Raw genomic sequence first — 18,764 nt, 5'->3', positions numbered from 1 at the left:
GGAAGATTTGTTAATACCAAAACACCTATGAAATGAGTGCAAAAAGAAATGTTGTCATCATAGCTTTTTGAGGATAGTACGGGAATGAGCATGCGGGGCTTAGGATTTGGATCACAGATCAGAGGTAGAGAGATCTTGGTGTTATGAAAAAGGTCAATGACTATGAGTAAGTTGTTTGCAGTATTTGCCCTTACTAGTGTTAAATGGAACGGCTGTAAAATTGTCATTTTGGTTAACCTTGACTTGTTAGTAATATGGTTCAGACTTCTAAATAGTTGATCGATGACTGGAAGAAACAGTTCATACAATTGGTGAATTTCATAAGCAACTAAACTATTGTAATTCTTCAATGACAACTTGGAATCAGGATAGATCCTCTTAAATTGCCATTCTGGTGCCTTGGTACTTCGGTAAGTCTTCATCATCCTTGATAATAGGGATTAACCATGTCATTATATGAATAATATGGCTTTTATTGAATAAAGGTGTTCTTATTTTCTGGGTTTTGCATGTTTCATAGTGTTCTGTGGCAAAAGAACCAAATATGGTTTATTTCATCTGGTCTTCTAGTCTTCTAGCTTTAAGAAATCTGTTTGTGAATATTTCTAGGTAATACTAACTTACCATACAAGACATGAATGTACTTGTTCTTGCTCACACATGTCATCTAGAAACATGTGATAAGTTCTCTTTAAAACTAAATTGATTTACTATAGTTGTAAATTGACTATTTTAACTGCATTTGCATAAAACCAATTCCATCTTGATCTTTAGGAGCCAAGCATTGCATAGAAACAAGATATCTAGCTTGTTGGTACTCTGGGGCTTAAATTTAATTTTCCAAACATCATTTTCCTTGTCTATGGTTTTTCCTTTCTTATGCTCCCTTTCAAGATTGGTGAAATAGACAGTACTGGGAACAACTTGGATCTTGGGAGTCAAAATCTCTGCATTTTTGTCCTCAAATAGCTGACGCAAGTTTCTTGTCAGAGCTATGTATTGAGGCACTGAATTATGAGGAAACACGGAATACGGGCAACTCCAAGTGAGTTTTGCTCATGAGCCTTCACATTGTCTTGCACAGTTTTTGTTGTTGTTGTTGTTGTTGTTGGAGTGGGCATCATCTTATTAAGGCAAATCACTCACGATTTGGAATATTGCGAAGATTATTCTCAACAAAATTCTTCAAAGCAGGACATCTTTCACAGCTACCATGACATTCATATGTTAGTCATTTATGGGAAGATTGGATGCGATGGTGAGTGAATGTAGCTAAAATTATGGCCTTCCTGATTCCTCCAAGAATGTCTGCATTTCTTCTTGTAACTCCTTCCACTATTTCCTGCTTGTGTTGCTCGATTTTTTTCACATGAAGTATGAAGGAAATTTTCTGGCCAAAAGTATAATTTTGTGAGGACACGCATTGTGCTCATCAAAAGCCCGCTATTCTTCCTAGTGACAGGCAGTATGAACTTGTACTGATGAGGAGGATATGAGCTGGTCGCCTTCCTCAGCTGTCATGAGGAAGCAACGGTCTGGGCCCCATTTAGCAGAAAAATGAAGCTGCACTCAGCAACTGTGTAAAAATTTTATCACCTAATCTACCTCTAACCCTTTACATCAGGACCGTATCTTGCTTTGAACCTTTGCGGCTCAGTTGGCATGTTATTTAAATAGATCAATAGTCCTGATTTTCTTTTCAGAGAGAAGGAAGGATTCCAGTTAGAAGTTCATGAAGCATAGAAGTAATTACAATGGTTTAAGGCCTATGAAGTTCAGAAAAAGGTTCTGAAGCATAACAGGCAATTGGGAGATTGTTTCTCCAAGAGGAAAAAGGCATTTGGGTGATTGTACTCTTTATATCCCTCGCAAATCTTCAATAATCTAGGTCTAAGGAGCATACCCATTACCCCAATCCGTTCTGATATCTCTCGAGAGTAATCCTCTTATACTCGGTTAATAATAGTGTTGAAAAAATTATACTTTCATCGCTATGCTCCTAACTGTACTTTCAAAAGCTAACACTCATTCATCAAAATTTCAGGTTAAGATTGAGGAGCTATACCCCCAAAAAGATGACGTTGTTGGCTAAATTGATGAAAAGTGTACGCCATTTATGCAACCATTAAGAAGAGCACATGATCGACCAACCATATGTACCTCTTTTTTTTTTCACAAGTAGCAGCCTGTGGTATTCTGTCAGGACTAAAGTTTTGTATCTTTTGTCCAGATTATATGAGCTGTTAAATTGGATCCCAACCAGAAATTCAGACAATTTTTCCTTGGAGAAATAGACAGAAAAATTCAGGTAATTAATTGGAGAAACCACAGTGGATGACGCATTGCCCTCATTTTATTCACAGGTTATACTTAAAACATTTTTATCTTTCTTCTAAGTAACATAGAAGAAGAAGAAGAAGAAATATTTGAAGGAGAATAGGGCATACATGTTCTTGCACTTAATTATCTTTACTCTCACTAGAGCCAAACAACAATTAACAAGAATATGCATCAACAACTGATAATACTCCAAATGGAAAATAACACAATCTTAAGCGGCAACCTTTGGGGCATAACTAAACCTTTGGTGGTTGAGGTAGTAGTTTGACAGGAAGGACTTTTCCCAAGGCCCCATAGTTGGTGATGGTGTTACTTGCATGAACATATAGTTCCCTGCAAATAATTCTCCTATGTATGGCCTTCCTTCTTTAAACCTCTTCACTGCCTTGGCCACTGACAATCTCACTGCAGCTCCAACCACGCTTGCCTTCCTCCTCAGAAGCCTCCCAAATCTTGCTATTCTTATCCTCGGCCTCCGCAACCGCCGGCCGCCGCCGTTGTTGTCGACCCTCAGCCACCACCTCCTCCTCTTCCTCCTCAGCACCACCACTTCTTCCCTTGGGTCTTTGTTCACTTCTCCTTCCAAGTCTTTCGGGAGTTTCTCAAGTTTTTTGTAAGAGAGCTTAATGGAGGAAGCCATGAGTGTGTTCACAATGGGGACAGGCTCTAAGGATCGCTTAAGAAGGAAAAGATAGAAAGAAAGAAAGAAAGAAAGAAAGAGAGACAGAAAGAGAGAGAGAAGTTGGATAGTTATCTAACTCTGTGAGTCAACCTCCTATTCATGGGAGAGGTCATCTAATTCTGTGACTTTCTTTTGACATGTGATTAATAAAAGCATAGAGGGTTGGGAGGAAACTGTTACGGTGGTTTAAATGCTGGAGGGAGTTGGGTGGTGGAGTGGAGCCCATTCTGGCTGAAGGCCATGTGGTATGTATTAATGGTGATTTAGGCACATTATTGGGGCTTATGTGGGCATTATTCTGTTGGCCAATCATACATAATTCATGGCTTCCATATTACAAAGATAGCTATAATTCATGGCTTCCATTACATATTAACAGCATGATAAAGAATATGAAATTATCTTGTCAAACTCTCCACTCTAGCACAAAGTAATAGGCTTCAAAATCGTAACTTTCCGAAACATTTCGCACATGATTTGATGCTATTTATTACCCAGAGTGCATAAAAAATCCTGTTAAATGTTACAGATAATTCATTCAATATCTCTAATATATTTTCTCATATAAAGGTACATCAGATAAGCAATCAAACTAAATACTTGACAACACATGGAATTTCACTTGCTACAAAATTAAGGCAAATTTAATACCTTGATAGCGAAAAAAGAACTTGGATACTATCTAGAATTACTGCATTATAAATAATGAGCCGATTTAACTGTTGAAATTGACACTTATAATGCACTTATTAATGGTTCCTGTAGAATGAAGTGAGATTCATAAAAAGGAACTCTTGGAGAGAAAAAAAGTACATGAAGAAAAGAAGAAAATGAAAGATCATGCAAAAACGTTCCTCCAAAACTTTTATAGGAGGATGCCGTCCTTACTGAGCAATACACAATTCCTTTGCTACATTTTCGGCTAAATAGTGCATAGCAAAACGGCAATGTGCATTCACAAGGGCCTGCCACCTCTCTGGCTTTGACCATTCGACACATTCGCCAATTGCATTATATCTATATTTACATGCATTTGAAACTGTGAAGATGAGGTGCACCATTTTTGTGCACGAGCAGGTGAATAACTCAGCTCTTCCGCAGCACTGGGGACTGCCGCTGCTGCACTTCTTGAGAACTTAGTAAGTAGACTCTAGAAGACAAAATGCTCCCGTCCTTCATAGTGAACTCAGTAACAAATACAGGAATGATGCAATGAACCAGTGAATTGTAGGTCGGCCTGAAGCAGAGGCTGCAAAAGTAAAATGTAAGTAACTTAAATACAGAAGACAACAGTGCAAACTGATTAGAATTTAGAAGATGAACTTCCATCTCTGTAACATTGATCTAGTTATGCCAAAGCTTGGTGATTACAGTTAATTTAGTTGCAATAACATCATTTAGATCATGAAGCCCATCTGTCAAAGGCAGGATTAGCATAAATATTTTTGGTTCCACTGTAAGATAAGAATAGAAGCACCGGGGGCAAACAAGAGGAGATCTTGGTACAGTAACCAAAGGCGTACATACTTTCAGATTAGAATCATTAATTTGCCTTTCATGCCACAATTAAGTGATGCCATAATTAAACAAAGTTTAACAAATATTTTGCTTGGTTAAGTTAATTTTTATTTCTTGCTTTCATTTGAGGTATTTTCATGTGATTTGTAACTTGTATGGTAAGATTTAGGCCTGATCTTAATATGTTTTCAAGACAGTAGCATAAGAGACCTGATCCATTATTTATGCTTAAACATGACATGAAATGAATTAAAAAAATCTCTAGGAGTAAAAAGCAAATACTGAATATGATATATGGTGGATTGCTTAGTGAAAGATTTTATTATGAGCAATACCTCCTTAAATAATAATCACTTCTAGTACAAATTATATTACCTGACGAGCAGAAGTAAAGAAAGAACAAAGAGAAGACTAGGATCAGCACTTCTCAAATTCTGACTTAAGGCTACTGATTAAAACAAATGAAATTAGTCCACCGACAACAACTTTCTTTGACTTTAAATTATAGTCGGGCGCATTAAGTATGACACACACACCCCTTTCCTTGAGAATAGAAACAGCATGCTCCTAAAGGCATATGTCGAGATAACGCCCTCTTTTTTCCTTTGTTATCTTTCTTGATAAGCAACAAAATAATAGTATTCCATTCAGATACTGAGATATAATCAGGGGCATCATGTTCCCAGTCCAATGGGTCTGGAAAGGAATGATATTAACGAATAATAGATACCTATATTCCCTATTAAAACCTTTCTAACGAGAAGACATAACCTATCAAAAGCAATAACATTCTTCTGGTCTACTATAATCAATCTACATGATGCAAGAATCTTTGTTTCTTTTGCTTTCTGCTCCTTGTTTCAGACTGAGCGCAAGAAGATTTTGGTGACCATTACTTAAATAAAAATCACAAGTTGGGTAAGTTCAAAATAGGAATCACATTAAAAAACTAGCAAAAAAGTTTCATACTGTAGTAAAGGATTCAAGGTTTGATCTGAAGAGTGTGCAACAATCTAAGATACACATTATTGTCACGATGGTTAGGAAATGAACCAAGAAATAAGTGAACTAAGGCAGAATCAGGAAAGCATTATTTATTTGCTACTAGGAGATAAACTAAACAGAGAAACTACATTAAATCAAATAATATTCAGAGTTTCATACTAAGGTCACTTATATAATATGTCAATGATTAAAGCACTTAAGAACTATAGAGGGACAAAAAGAACTCACATGAATAAGGCGCAGGTGATGAAGGCCTTGCAGCAGGAGGCTTTGTTCTAGTCGCACTCTCACCTGGAGGTTGCACATGAGCAAAATATACAGAAGGCAGAGGAGATGCTGAAAGCAAGGGAGGTGCTGGAGCTGGAGGTTTTTCGTGCACATTGGGAATATATGGACTCTGTGGAACAGATGCAGGTGCAACAGAGGGTGGAGGAGAAGCCACAGGAACAGCAGAATGATGTCGCGCACGAGCTGGTGCAGGAGCTGGAGAATGAAAAGCTTTCTTTGGCTTGCTTGAGCGTCTAAATTGGCAACCACTGGGAGCTGGAGTTTGATAACTAGGTTGTGGAGCAGGAGCCAAATAATTGTCATCTCGTCGTCCATGATGATGGTGGTGGTGGTGGTGGTGGTGATGATGGTAGTGATGTAAAGGTTGAGGAGCTGGACTTGGTGAACCAGTGCCTCCAGTATTTAGGGAATGCTGAAGATAAGAGGAGAGATGGATCTGCTTTACTCTACCAAATACAGTATGATTCAAACCCAGGTTTCCTGAAGAAGAATTAGTTATTGTCTGAGCCAACTGTTTCAATCTTGGCAGGGAGGGTTGGTGATTTCCAACTGCAAGAACAATGGAGGTCTGAACAATTGTAGGAGGTACTACTGTTGAACCATCTAAATTTGTCAACTTAACATACAGATTCTGCATTACATGAAAAGAGCAGGTTAGTTTAAGAAATTAAAGACAGTAAATTTACACATCAAGTACCAGTAAAAGCTTCACAAGCAATCAACCCATTCAGAGTCACAATTCCTATAGCTGGAATAAATGCCTGCTCCAACATTTTAACTGGGTAATTCCCACTGGTCTGAAAGGTGAGACCCGTCCTGTTCTAATACCAGTACTAGATAGACAAGCCACCTTCTCGATCAGATCACGAGAGGAGAAAAATCCTATACACTGTAATTGTCAATCCAGAACCCCTTTTTATCAAGATAATTTCTAGGACAGACAGTCTTCACGAGTCTTTAAACTATATGCAACTATCTAATTTATATTTTTTAGCTAATAGACAGCAACAAGTGGCTCCATAATGTTAGATCAAATAAATGAACATGGATATAACAGCAGACCTCGTAGGAATTGAGAAGCAAACCCAACTTCATTTGGTCCTTCAGCTCATTGATTTTCTCTTCTACTTTGTAGATGGGGAAATTTAAAGTGAAATTGAAAAAAGCATGAGGTTTCTGTAGAAGAAAAGCACTCTGCGAAGGGATAATTGTTATTCCTCCAGGGTACTTTAGCACCTCAAAGAAGGATGAATTCCCAAACAAGGATGTAGTCAAGTGGAGAGTTGACTGCTTTGCCACCAAGGACATAAAAGAAGACTTGAGAATGCTAATCCACGTTGATGATATAGTTGAACCTTTTGGATAAGGCCAAACTCCAAAAACAACAGTTGTCCAGTTTGATCCAGTCACTGGCTCCAGGGAACTTACAACAACCTATCATGATACATGAATTAGGTAAGAACATGCGGTCAAAAGTCACAAAATGGAGAAAGACAAAATTGGAGTATGTAGTAGGACATACAGAGGAATTAGGAACACCAATTTCTTCAAAGATGTCAAATTCAAGTTTAGATATATTTTTATTCAGCTCGTCTACTGTCCTTTGCAGTCTGAAACTTGCTACTATATCAGCTGCAAATTGAGTTAAATATGTCAGAAGAATATAAAATAAAATTAGCTAACTTAATAAGTAACACAATAGTGAAAGCAAAGAGTTCTATAGAACATACACAATATTACATCTCCAAAAAGCTAGGAACCACTATCTGGTCTAACAAACTATATATAAAGTAAAACAAAATACTAGAGGATAGTACAAACAAAAGCCCTTTCATCAACAAATGCAAGCCCCTGAACCAAGATCACATGCATGAGCATGGAATCAGCATACTGATAAGGACCATTTGACGAACTAGTGTGCAATTAAATGGACTGTAGGTTGTCGATGTCTTATCTGTAAAATGCCCAAAGCTAATTCTACAAAGGCAAGACTAGAGATTGGAAATTTTAACTAGCACATGGCTTATGCCCTAACTTATTATGACTTATGAGAGCACATAGTTAGATACTACAAAGTATCTCCGACATCATTTAGCTTAGAGAAAGTCAAGCAACATAATCCAAGAATTTAACATGGGCAAATATTCTCATCAGCTAATTCATATAATTGCACATATTTGATCAGCTTTTGTTCACTAGGTTAAATTTGCAATAGCCTACTTGACTACCCAGCATGCTTCATTTTTTATTTTTATTTTGATAAAAACAGCCCAGCTTGCTATTGGACATAGATAATGCAATTTATTAAGTCTTCACCTATGAACTTTACTAATGACATACTTTTAGCTGGCTTAATTCGATCAATTTCATGTACCTGAGTAGTACCATAGATGCCAGCTCAATTGGTAGATATACCCTTGTCTGATTTATCAGCAAAATTAGCATTCCCAAGATTTCTCCATCACTTGAGTTGGAACTTTATAGTCTCACTGCCATACTTTGCATTAATACTAGCTCAAGATATTGAGAACAACAGAAGAAGCCCCCAATTCCCAATTCAAATTATATAAAATACCAAAAGCTAATTTCCTGCTCACAAGTGAACCCACGACATGCAAAACAAGGCTTATCTTTTCAATCCCCTAAGTTTAAGAATCTATCCAAATTAAGTCAAGACCTCATAAAAGTAGCAACCGAACAATTTCGTCGGCCATTTCGAATATATTATCAGAGTGACATTAAGAGTCTATTTAATGCATGAACACTAATAATAGATATGGGATAGAATCATCATATATCCACACAAAAAAAAAGATAAACAAATGTCCGCTAAGGCGTAATAAGTACGTAACTTTTAGTAAAATGCAATTAATGAAGAGCCCAAATACTAGCTTCAGATCCCCAATTGCAAATGGGCATCAACCCAAAACAATTCACCGAAAAACCAAAAGGATAATAAGAAATCAAGAAGAACAGGAGATCACCACTATCTAGGAAAGCAAAACCAAACTAAGATCCAGAAATGCAGATCCCAAAATAACCACTGACATTTCCCCACCCCATCGTCTCCGAACCCTACCATCCAAATCTAGGCCGCTCGGATGCCCGCGTCTTCCAAAGAACGGCGGAAGACAGAAGACGGCGGAGAGCAGCACAGCGACGCCGAGGATCAGCACGGCGACGCACCGAACCTGCACGAGTCTCCCGCACCGGGAGCATCTACCGCCGGCCGCATTTCCGGGGGCCGAATCCGACGACGACGGCTCACCTAACCCCCCGGGCCGCTCCTCGTTGGCCTTTCCCATCGCCGCAGATCTCCTCCTCAGTCGCCATCTCTTCCTCCCTCTCCATATGCCGCCATTGCCGGTATAACGAGATAGAGTCCAAGAATGAGATCAAGAACAAGAGCAGAGCAGAGATCGAGATCAAGAACAAGAGCAGAGATCGAGATCAAGAAGTCGAGTAGGGTTAGGGTTGCTTTCGTTCTTGAGAGAGAGGAAGGTGAGAGAAAGGGAGAGTTAAACTACACTAGCGGTACTGTCACCTCTCTTTTAGGTTATATTATTTTTCACGGGGGTTTTATTTGAATTTTGGGAAACTTTCATATAACACCTACAATTACCTCATTTTACGATTGAGATGCTACATTTTTCCCCACTATTTTTACAAATCACCCCTCACTTTCTGTAAAATAGGCAAAAAGAAATTTTACTTCGATAGCCAGGGTGTCTTTTTCTTATTTTATGGCAAATCATGGAAACGCAGGGATTGGAATCCGAAATTCGTTAGAATGTGGTGTTCTACATGCAAATTTTTGTCTCTCTCTTGAGTTTCAAAATTATTGAAGATGGAGTGGGGGTGTAGGATAGAAAAGGTTCGGTGCCGGCGTAGGTTAGTGGGAGGAGGGAGGAATGCGAGGTGAGATCTCGTGACGTGGGGTCACTTTTTCTCGTGGTTTCTTTCGCGGAAAGGGATGAGATGCGGGGAGTAGTAATCAGAAAGGGGCATCGAATGGTGTTTAATTACATATTTGCCATCGGACCGTTGGCGGAGTAATGTGTTATGTTGTCCTGTCGGTGAAGCGGAGGGGGGGAGGAGGAATTATTTGCAATAATCGCAAATTCTTTATAGTATCTTTTTTAAATGTCACCAATGTGTAATAAAATATCATATGATAAATTTGTAACTAATATCATATTTTTCATATATTATACTTCTATCCATAATAATGCCCTCTATCATCTTTTTTTTTTTTATGTGTTGTGTTACACATCTATTGTAGCCATACAGTTAGTATATACTTTCTTTTTGATATTATTAATAAATCTAAGGTTCTAATTCATCTATCGAGAGAGACTCTTCTCTGGTGCAACTAGAAAATATAAAAATGCTCAAGTTCGTATCATCTATTTAAAAGTCTTTCATCATGATGTCATGTCATGAGTTGTATTCTGCAAACAATGGCAATTGAAGTGGCTTGCATGTGAGACATATCTTGTTATAATAATATATCAGGCACCATATGATGTCTTGGGAGTAGAAGGAATTTCCTATTGGTGGGGAGCTGTGATACTTAGCTGTGTGGTTGAACTAAGGTTGGTTAACAAGATAAACTTTATGGTGAGAGAAAAGTGCAATGGAAGTGGCTTTAGATAAGAAAAATATATAAGAATTTGTGAGAGAAAGAAGGGTAGGTTGGTAGAACAACACCAACTTTATGGACAGATCAACTAAAGGTTGACGTTACCTTTGATGATAAATGAATAATACTTATATAAAAAGGATTCAAACAGATGAGATAGATCCAAATATCAAAGATTGTGGATGGAAATTAGAAGATCTATAAAGGGATAGATAAAGAAGGATATAACTCTCACATGAAAGTTATTAATTTAATCGAGCTATTGTTACATTAAGGACGACAGCATTAGGAGGATTCACCCTCTTGTGAACAAAGCACATTACAACAATGAAAAGGGCTTTTCATAAAGAAATTCTAATATGACTCACAACAGATGATCAGAATTAAACGAAATTGTGAGTCACTAGCTTGAAATTAGATAAACTTTGATATGACTATAAAACCAATCTGCTCTCAATATTTGGCATTCATTCATCTGGAACAGGGAATAGAAAAAACCAGCAGTATTAAGTATTTGGAAGTGACGAAAATGATTTGTGCCCCATTACTGTTATAAAAACAAAGACAGGCGAGGAGCTAATTTCACCAACATAGATAGACAAAGTTTCCAGTCTATGCACCCTCAAATAAAACACAAGGAGAAAAACTTGAGCAGCTATGGAAGACTAGGACTCCAAACACTAAGTAGTAAGATCCATGATTGCAGTGACTATGTCACCATCTGCAGCTTTGAGTGCCTTGACAGCCTTAGACCTTGAAACCCCAGCCTGTGTCATCACTAATTCAATGTCCTTAGGCTCAACGCCTGTATCATCAACCTCTTCATCATCTTGGGCTGTAGCAGATGTCTCAGGTTTCGAGGTCACATGGCTAGGATCAGGTGCTTTGAACTGTTCTGCAGCCTGTGTCTGAAGCTGAGAGCTCAGATCCTCAATCTTTGCCTCCCCAAAGATAACATAGGTGTCAGAAGTCGGACTCTTGAAGACATCCGGCTTGGAGATAACAAACAATATCTGGAAGGCAAACAAAGTTTTAGTAGTGAGTGGGCATAACACTTGCAGGATAGATATTAGAAAAAAAATTCCACAAAGCATACATTCTTGCTCTTCTTTACGGTGACACGACTGACACCAGGAATGGGTTTCATGCCAAGCTTCAACATGGCTTTCCGGCTCTTCTTCTCACTTCTGCTTTGCTTTGATCTTCCACTAGCATCACCTGCTAGTCCTGCAAGTAGAAATCAATGAGCAAATACACTTTATGACCACCAACATTTAACGCAAGAAAGTAAAGGATCCCACGTGTTCTTCAAATCAAAAATAAAGGAAAACATGCTCTGCCATGGTTCACCAAGATACATGATTATGTATAGCTGGAGGCTAAAACGTTAAATAAATAATAATAAATAAAAAAGGCTGCAAAGCAAGAGTTATATAAAGGGCTTGCAAAACATGACCCATTGAACTGATCATCAAAACTGCATGATAGTGCATCACACATAAGAGATAATTAGCTCTTTCTCCCTAAACCAAACTAACCATTTAGGTAGATTCCACTAAACAAGGCTGTCAAGCTTGGATCGAATGACACAGGCCCAAATAAGATGATATAATGGATTCATGTACGTGAACCATGACAAGTAGCAATACCTTGCTGACCAGTAATGAAGATGAACATTCTGAAGTAGGTCATGAAACCTAATTATGAATATTCAGACTTCATAGAGGTATTGCTACTGCTACAAAGAAGAATATGTCAAAAAACTTCTTTTTAAATCTCATATAGGTGAAAGTTGGCCTTTGATGAACTGATAGGCTCCAATTATGATGTCTTGCTGACCAGTAATGAAGATGAACATTCTGAAGTAGGTTACAGTACCTAATTATGAATTTTCAGACTTCATAAAGGCAATCTTGGCTTGGAAAACAAAGATATAAATGCATGGCCTAGCCAATTGACAGTGCAAAAGGTATGAAGACTGAGCCAATCTCCTGAATCACTTCAAATTTCATATCTTTTTGAAATGACCCATTAGAAATACATGACCTTGCTGATTGAAATTGCTTTCAATGCGGCATTTCAGATATATATATATATATCTGCCAAGAAAACTGCCAAAGTACTAAGCAGTTTGTTGGTTTTCCTAATCTTTTTATTTCCAGATACTAAATCTGGAAGTCCATTTTCCAGACTACATAGCCTGCACATAAGTTTTCTTGATTAATAAAATGGAAGGATCACATAAAGTCATTTTCCCACTTGATTTGTCTTGGTCTTCCCACAAGATAGTCAAGAAAGGTTTAGTGAGTAAGAACATTTTGACTTACCCTCTGCATCATCGTCATCTTTTTCATCATCTTCATCATCATCTTCATCGTCATCTTCATCCTCCTCTTCATCTTCCACAACAGGCTCATCAGGCTGCAAAGATTTAAAATATATTTGTATTACTCCCAGTACATATTTATTTGAGCACCATTGGAAAGACAAAAACATAAAGTACAACTTCAGAAGTTGGATGAAATATTTGGTAGGTTTCAATATACCTAAGCATGTCAATTTATTTAGTGAAGGCCGCTACGAGCCCCCATGCAACCAAGCAAACGGTAGCATAAAAGCTACCGTAGCACTACTGCCAAGCTTAGCACTGGGCAGATGGCTTAGACAACCTCACATTGTTCGGGCCATGAATGATATAAGGGTTACAATTTAGTACCTGGTGTCAAGGCAACTCTGTTTATAAGTGTAGGAGGTTGGGTATTATTCACGTGATCATCTAGTACTTTGGAATGGGTTTATTTCAACAAAACTAGGCCTTCTCATAAAAAGGAAAAAAAAAAGTAAATGAAAGATATAAAAGAAAGTTTGCTTTTTTATTGACTTACAGATGAATTACATCTAATTCAGGAACTTAGCTAGCTTTCTACTTACACTGGACTACTCCGCTTGCTTCAAAGTAGGTCACCTAAAGAAGGACGTTATTATACAAAATAACTAGATAGTTGAAATCACACTTCTTGATCTAGTTTCTTCATACTCCAATTCATATTTCCAACCAAACAGCTAGCTCATCTGTCAATTAGATTTCATTACTCCAAGCTCAATGAATTCCCGCATGATCCTTCACTGGATATATATATATATATATGTGTGTGTGTGTGTGTACGGAATGTTTCGAATCTTACAAAATTACAAAAGTTTCCGAATCAAATTTTCAAATAATGATATAAAATCGGACGTTTGTTTCTATGCAAGTGGAAAAGAAAACTAAGAGTACTTAGAAGATAAGAAGGTGAGAGAGCTCACATCGATCTGTTGCTGCTCGAGATGAGCGGCGAGGAGCTCCTCTTGAGTTTGGGCTGTCATGGCGATGGAACGGGAAGAAGAAGAGAGAAGCGCCGCGAAGATAAAAACCCTAGATGAAACCCCAAACTCCAAACGAGAATAGACTGCGACGAGAAGGCGGGTGGCTTATATAGGTCGACCAAATGGATACCAAAATTACAGAATTGCCATTATCCGAAACGACGGCCCAATAAGGGATTATTTATTAATTTAAAACAGAGAAAAAAATTATATAATTATACACGATAGATCGCCTAAACAATCACTCATTTTTACATAATCTAAATTTATTTATGACATATAAATCCTTAAATTATTAAAAATATTTCAAACACTCATTTTATTATATGTTTACTCTTATATTTTGAAAAAAAAAAAATTTACCACAATTATAAAAAAAATAGTTTTTAAAAATTTTCATCTTTTCTGTCACCGACGTCTATTTTTAGTGGTTTAGAAGATTTATATGTCACAGAAAGATTTAAGAGGAATATGTGAAAATGGTAACAGTTGAGAGAATTTAAGTATAATTATTTTAGAATGTAAAGGGTATATTGTTTGATTTTTTTTTATAGCAAATGTATAAAATCTTTTATCACCATGCTTTACTTCCTACTAGGAATATTTCTACATTTTTCTCTACTAGATATTGGATCTCATCTTGTTTTCTTGTTCTCCTCCATGGGGTATGTCTAAACCTATAGCAGGGTAAAAGTAAAATACAGAGCATGATCCTAAATTTTGTTCTCTCTTGTAGAACAACAAATAATTGTGTTAAAAAAGAGAGATGAGAAAAGGAGAATGAAATTGTAGGTTTGAACAAGTTATTAAAAATTGTTACACAAACAAGTATTGAAAAGTAGGAACTTCTCATCTGTCATCCTGAGCACACAGTCCAATTATGTTGTCCATATATCAAATAGAATGCCAAGAACTTGTAGGGAGAACAAGAACAATATAGTTATTTCAGCAAAACTCATCTCCATGTAGGAATTTATTGGGTAGTATTTGATTCTGTATTGCAGAAAAAAAGAAAAACCAAACAAATGGTTATCAGCATTGAAAATTTATAAATACCCTGCACTATAATAATAATAAACCAAATTTAGCATTTACGAGATGATTTTATAGATCATCTATCCGTAAAAGTCTTGGTACTCAAACGATGTACTGTTTTTAAGATTCAAAGGAGACGAAATCTCAATATAATATTTTAGCACATTTGGTGTAACAATTTATCCTTAAAAATAAAATAAAATAAAAAATTGCATGGCATGACGTGGCCGCCCAACCAGGCCGGGCCAGCTAGCTCCGATGGTCCCACCGGCGCCGATGTCCCCACCGCCACAGCACCGACGTCCCCACCGCCTCCCTCTCTCCCCCTTTAAATTTCTCTCTCAAACTCTCTTTCTCTCTCTCTCCCATCGTTACCACCGCCACTGCTGTCGCCATTGCCACAGTGACTAAGGTGAGCCTCTTTTCCTCTCTCCTCTCCTTCCTTTTCTTTCTTTCTTTCTCTCTCTCTCACTGAACTAAATCGTCGAGGACAGGAGTATATTTGTATGTGATGGGCCCCGCCCATTATGTCCCGTGCACCACGCATGTTGTGAGGGAGCATGGGCGTGCACGTGCTCGTACCGGACGATAGCATTACATTCGGTCATGAACTCTTATTTTAATATTCAACGTTGATCTCTAATAGCTTCAAAGAACTAATAAACGAGATGCCTTTGGATTAGGCCAAAAGACTCTTATATATCTCTATCTCAAAAAGTCAAACTAATCCTTAAAAAAATGTGCAAGTTGGCCTTCCAAGAATTGCAACTTTATAACTGCATCTAAATGCCCTAAAATGTCTTCGGATGTTCCTCGGAGTTTTTTTTTTTTAAATGGGTCACCTCAAACATTAAATTTTCTTTAGATATTGTCCCAACACTATGCATTTTCACTTTAATATTATTTATCAAACATCTTGTTACTTACATTAAATTTTATACATAAATTTTAAACATATTACATAAATAAATTATATTTGAAATATAAATTTTTAATTACATTAGCCAAAATAAAACCTTACAAGTACATCGAGAAAAGCTTGATCACCTCATAAAATAAAAATTAGGACAAGATTTCTGCATATTTCCATTTATCAAAAAACTATACAAGCATATCACAATTAGCATAACCAAATCACTTAGAGTAAGGGTGGCAGATCAGGTTAAGCGAATTTAGGTCGGGTCAACTTTATCTTAACACGAACATGACTCGATTAATAAACGAGTAACCCGACCCGCCTAACCCATTGAATAAGCGAGTCAGGTTAACACGACACGCTAACACAACCCGTCTAACCCGTATACTTAAATGGGTTATGTTAACCCGACACGTTAACGCAATCCGTCTAACCCGAATACTTAAATGGGTTGTGTTAACCCGACACGTTAAGACAACCCGTTTAATATAAATCCTATATAAAATTTAATATTTACTAATTTATTCTATATGAATAATATATTATACAAATTAAATAACATGTTTTCAACTCAAAACTCATACAACCTCAAAATTACAATTCACCATAATAAAAGTCTATACAATAGAGTTTAGAACTACTCTTAAATGGTGTATCATACAAATAAATAAAAAATTTCCAACTCAAAACTCATACAACATCAAAAATGCAATTCTTGATCAAATACTCTCAGCTCCTTCTAAGTTCAGTTATTAGACCTTTCTTCTGCTTCTCCTGAAGAAATTATTGGAAGCTAACTTATGATTAACACTAGAAAAAGAAATAAAAAGAACGTACAGGAAAAGTATTTAGCTCAGATGATGTGGGATGTATACCCAAGTAATGGCATCAGGTTGAGACTTAAATGCTCGAAGAACAGAACTGTATGCTTCTTGCTCAAGTCGATGGACTTGGATCTCCATATCATTCTGTACCCTAGGGTATGAAATACCACCAACAATAGCTCTTCCATTTCCAGTCATATGTCCTCCTCTTGTGCCCCTATTCTGATGTGGTGGTGGAAAATCATCAATCAGTTCCTGTAAACAACATTGAGAAACAGAATAAACATCACAAAATTATACAAATTTAGCTGAAATATGGTAAACTTCTAAAAACTTTTTGTGAAGTATTAGAGGGATTGAAACTTTCAGTAGTCACTATAATACGGCTTCAGTTAGTATGAGAATATAGGGTGTTGAGATAATAGAAAATGCAGGCAACATGGTACTAAAAAGTTAAAACCAGACAAGGCAAAATTATGGGATCCAACTGCTGGTACGTTTCTACGCCTGCTCTTTACTCAGAAGGCAAGCATTCACCCCTCAAATGAGTTGGTGCCAAAGGCATCTATCATAAGAGAGAACAGTCAGATGCTAGTCCCATAAACACTGAATCTAACTCAATCTCCAAAAGAAACAATAACTCTCCTTGATCATTTACAAGGGCAACGAATAATGGAATAGATCGGCCCATCAAGAACTGAAATGTCTTTGAGATCCATTAGAACTAGAAGGCTATAGAAGCGGCCGCGATCGCACTGGCGACGATGAAAAAGCTTGCGACGGGATTAAGATGAGACAATGAATATTTGATCTAGCATGAGAACTGATCACAGACATACATTTGACTAAATGCTGGATTCTAGAGAGCGGATCAATAAACTCCTTAAGAAACAAATAAGATGTTGTTTAAATCTAAACATATCTCCCATAAGGCATGGGTAATCTGCTTTCACAGCCACATATAAATGCATATGGCATATTACAAATGGAACTAAAAAAGTTATTATTAAATGAGAAAATTCTGAAATCAGTATCAGCGCATATCAATCAAAATAACCATTGTAGACAAGCTTGGTAGAGGAAACCTTTTCACAAACTCGAGATGTGGGAGAAGTTACATGTGCCAACATGGCAGCGAAAAGTCATATCGACTCCATATCTAGCAATATGATCCTTCCGTCCCCTACATGAAACAGATTAGACGCATTTAAAAGGAAGAGGAAACACAAAACCATATGATTTCTCATAAAACCTCCAAGAAATCCAAATCACAAGACTAGAAACCCTAGGGTCACCTTCGTGCTGCACGGATTGGCGTTGGCCCGGTGCCATCCTTTGTGGCGACGATCCGGCCAACGAAAAGGATGAACTCCTTGGCGGCATTCCTCTAGAAGTAGCCGAAGTGGCTCACCTCGGAGGCATTGGCCAGAACTACCAGATCCGTCGATCCGTCGGAGCAGGAGGAGTCCCCGGTGCTGGAGCATTTGAGGACCAGAAGAAGAGATCCGACAAGGGTGAAAGGCTGAGCGCAGATGGTGAGGAGATCCGCCGCGAACTCTCGGGGTAGACGACATGCAAAGACGGAGGTGGGAGGCACCGCGGACGAAGGCGATTGGAGAGATTCGACAGTAGAGTGATTTAGGTGAGGCCGCTGGAGAGATAGACAGAGTAGAGTGATTTAAGTTATATATATATATATATATATATATATATATATATATATATATATATATATGAGTTGGCGGGATGACCCATATATTTAAACGTGTTAAATGAGTCAGAATGAATCAGCTATATAAACCCGAACACGATCTGATTATTAAACGGGTTAGACGGATTGATACATTTATGACCCAAACCTGATTATACTAAATCTAAACCCGATTAAAAGCTAAATTATTAGGGTCAAAATTTATGACTCCTAGTCTAAAGTATTAAGGATTCCTTGCTTTTAACATCAGCGTGGAAAATTTGTTGTGCAGTATACTATACAAGGACACCCACTTTTGACAGAATAACCTGCATAATCAATCTAACAAGGGTCAAACAAGGGGATATCTAATTCTAAAAATGGGTCAAACAAGATAGATCGTAGTTATTTTTGCAATTTTCTTGACAGATGAAGAGAGCACAATGATTCTCTTACTG

The 18,764-nt window shown here is 37.4% G+C and overlaps 3 protein-coding genes across 4 annotated transcripts; all 3 read right to left on the bottom strand.

Annotated features, from left to right (window-relative positions):
- Positions 1 to 3,784: 3,784 nt before the first annotated feature.
- Positions 3,785 to 9,389, bottom strand: LOC140782523 (uncharacterized). The gene is made up of 5 exons (XM_073129136.1): positions 8,913 to 9,389; positions 7,356 to 7,465; positions 6,896 to 7,267; positions 5,774 to 6,464; positions 3,785 to 4,271 (listed from the first exon to the last, which is right to left on the bottom strand). The coding sequence occupies exons 1-5, from the start codon at positions 9,136 to 9,138 to the stop codon at positions 4,198 to 4,200; spliced, it is 1,473 nt and encodes a 490-aa protein (XP_072985237.1). The 5' UTR covers positions 9,139 to 9,389; the 3' UTR covers positions 3,785 to 4,197.
- A 1,534-nt stretch (positions 9,390 to 10,923) lies between these two features.
- Positions 10,924 to 13,925, bottom strand: LOC140781450 (nascent polypeptide-associated complex subunit alpha-like protein 1). Its single transcript, XM_073127407.1, has 4 exons — positions 13,782 to 13,925; positions 12,803 to 12,896; positions 11,572 to 11,702; positions 10,924 to 11,488 (listed from the first exon to the last, which is right to left on the bottom strand). The coding sequence occupies exons 1-4, from the start codon at positions 13,839 to 13,841 to the stop codon at positions 11,156 to 11,158; spliced, it is 618 nt and encodes a 205-aa protein (XP_072983508.1). The 5' UTR covers positions 13,842 to 13,925; the 3' UTR covers positions 10,924 to 11,155.
- Positions 13,926 to 16,370: 2,445 nt separating this feature from the next.
- Positions 16,371 to 18,296, bottom strand: LOC140782274 (protein EMSY-LIKE 3-like). Of its 2 annotated transcripts, XM_073128757.1 has the most exons (4): positions 17,912 to 18,296; positions 17,702 to 17,799; positions 16,668 to 16,871; positions 16,371 to 16,566 (listed from the first exon to the last, which is right to left on the bottom strand). In XM_073128757.1, exons 2-4 carry the CDS (start codon positions 17,744 to 17,746, stop codon positions 16,522 to 16,524), a joined length of 294 nt encoding a protein of 97 aa, XP_072984858.1. In that variant the 5' UTR covers positions 17,747 to 17,799; positions 17,912 to 18,296; the 3' UTR covers positions 16,371 to 16,521. The 2 variants fall into 2 exon arrangements, with proteins under 2 accessions (XP_072984858.1, XP_072984859.1); XM_073128758.1 differs by lacking the exon at positions 17,912 to 18,296 and having other exon boundaries at positions 17,702 to 17,892.
- Between the last annotated feature and the right edge of the window lie 468 nt (positions 18,297 to 18,764).

This window comes from Typha latifolia, chromosome 2 (genome assembly GCF_019914945.1).
Source record: "Typha latifolia isolate L0001 chromosome 2, TyphaL0001v2, whole genome shotgun sequence".
In the NCBI taxonomy this organism is placed as follows: Eukaryota; Viridiplantae; Streptophyta; class Magnoliopsida; order Poales; family Typhaceae; genus Typha; species Typha latifolia.
The sequence above is the reverse complement of the archived record's forward strand: the minus strand, read 5'-3'. Positions and strand labels throughout refer to the sequence as shown.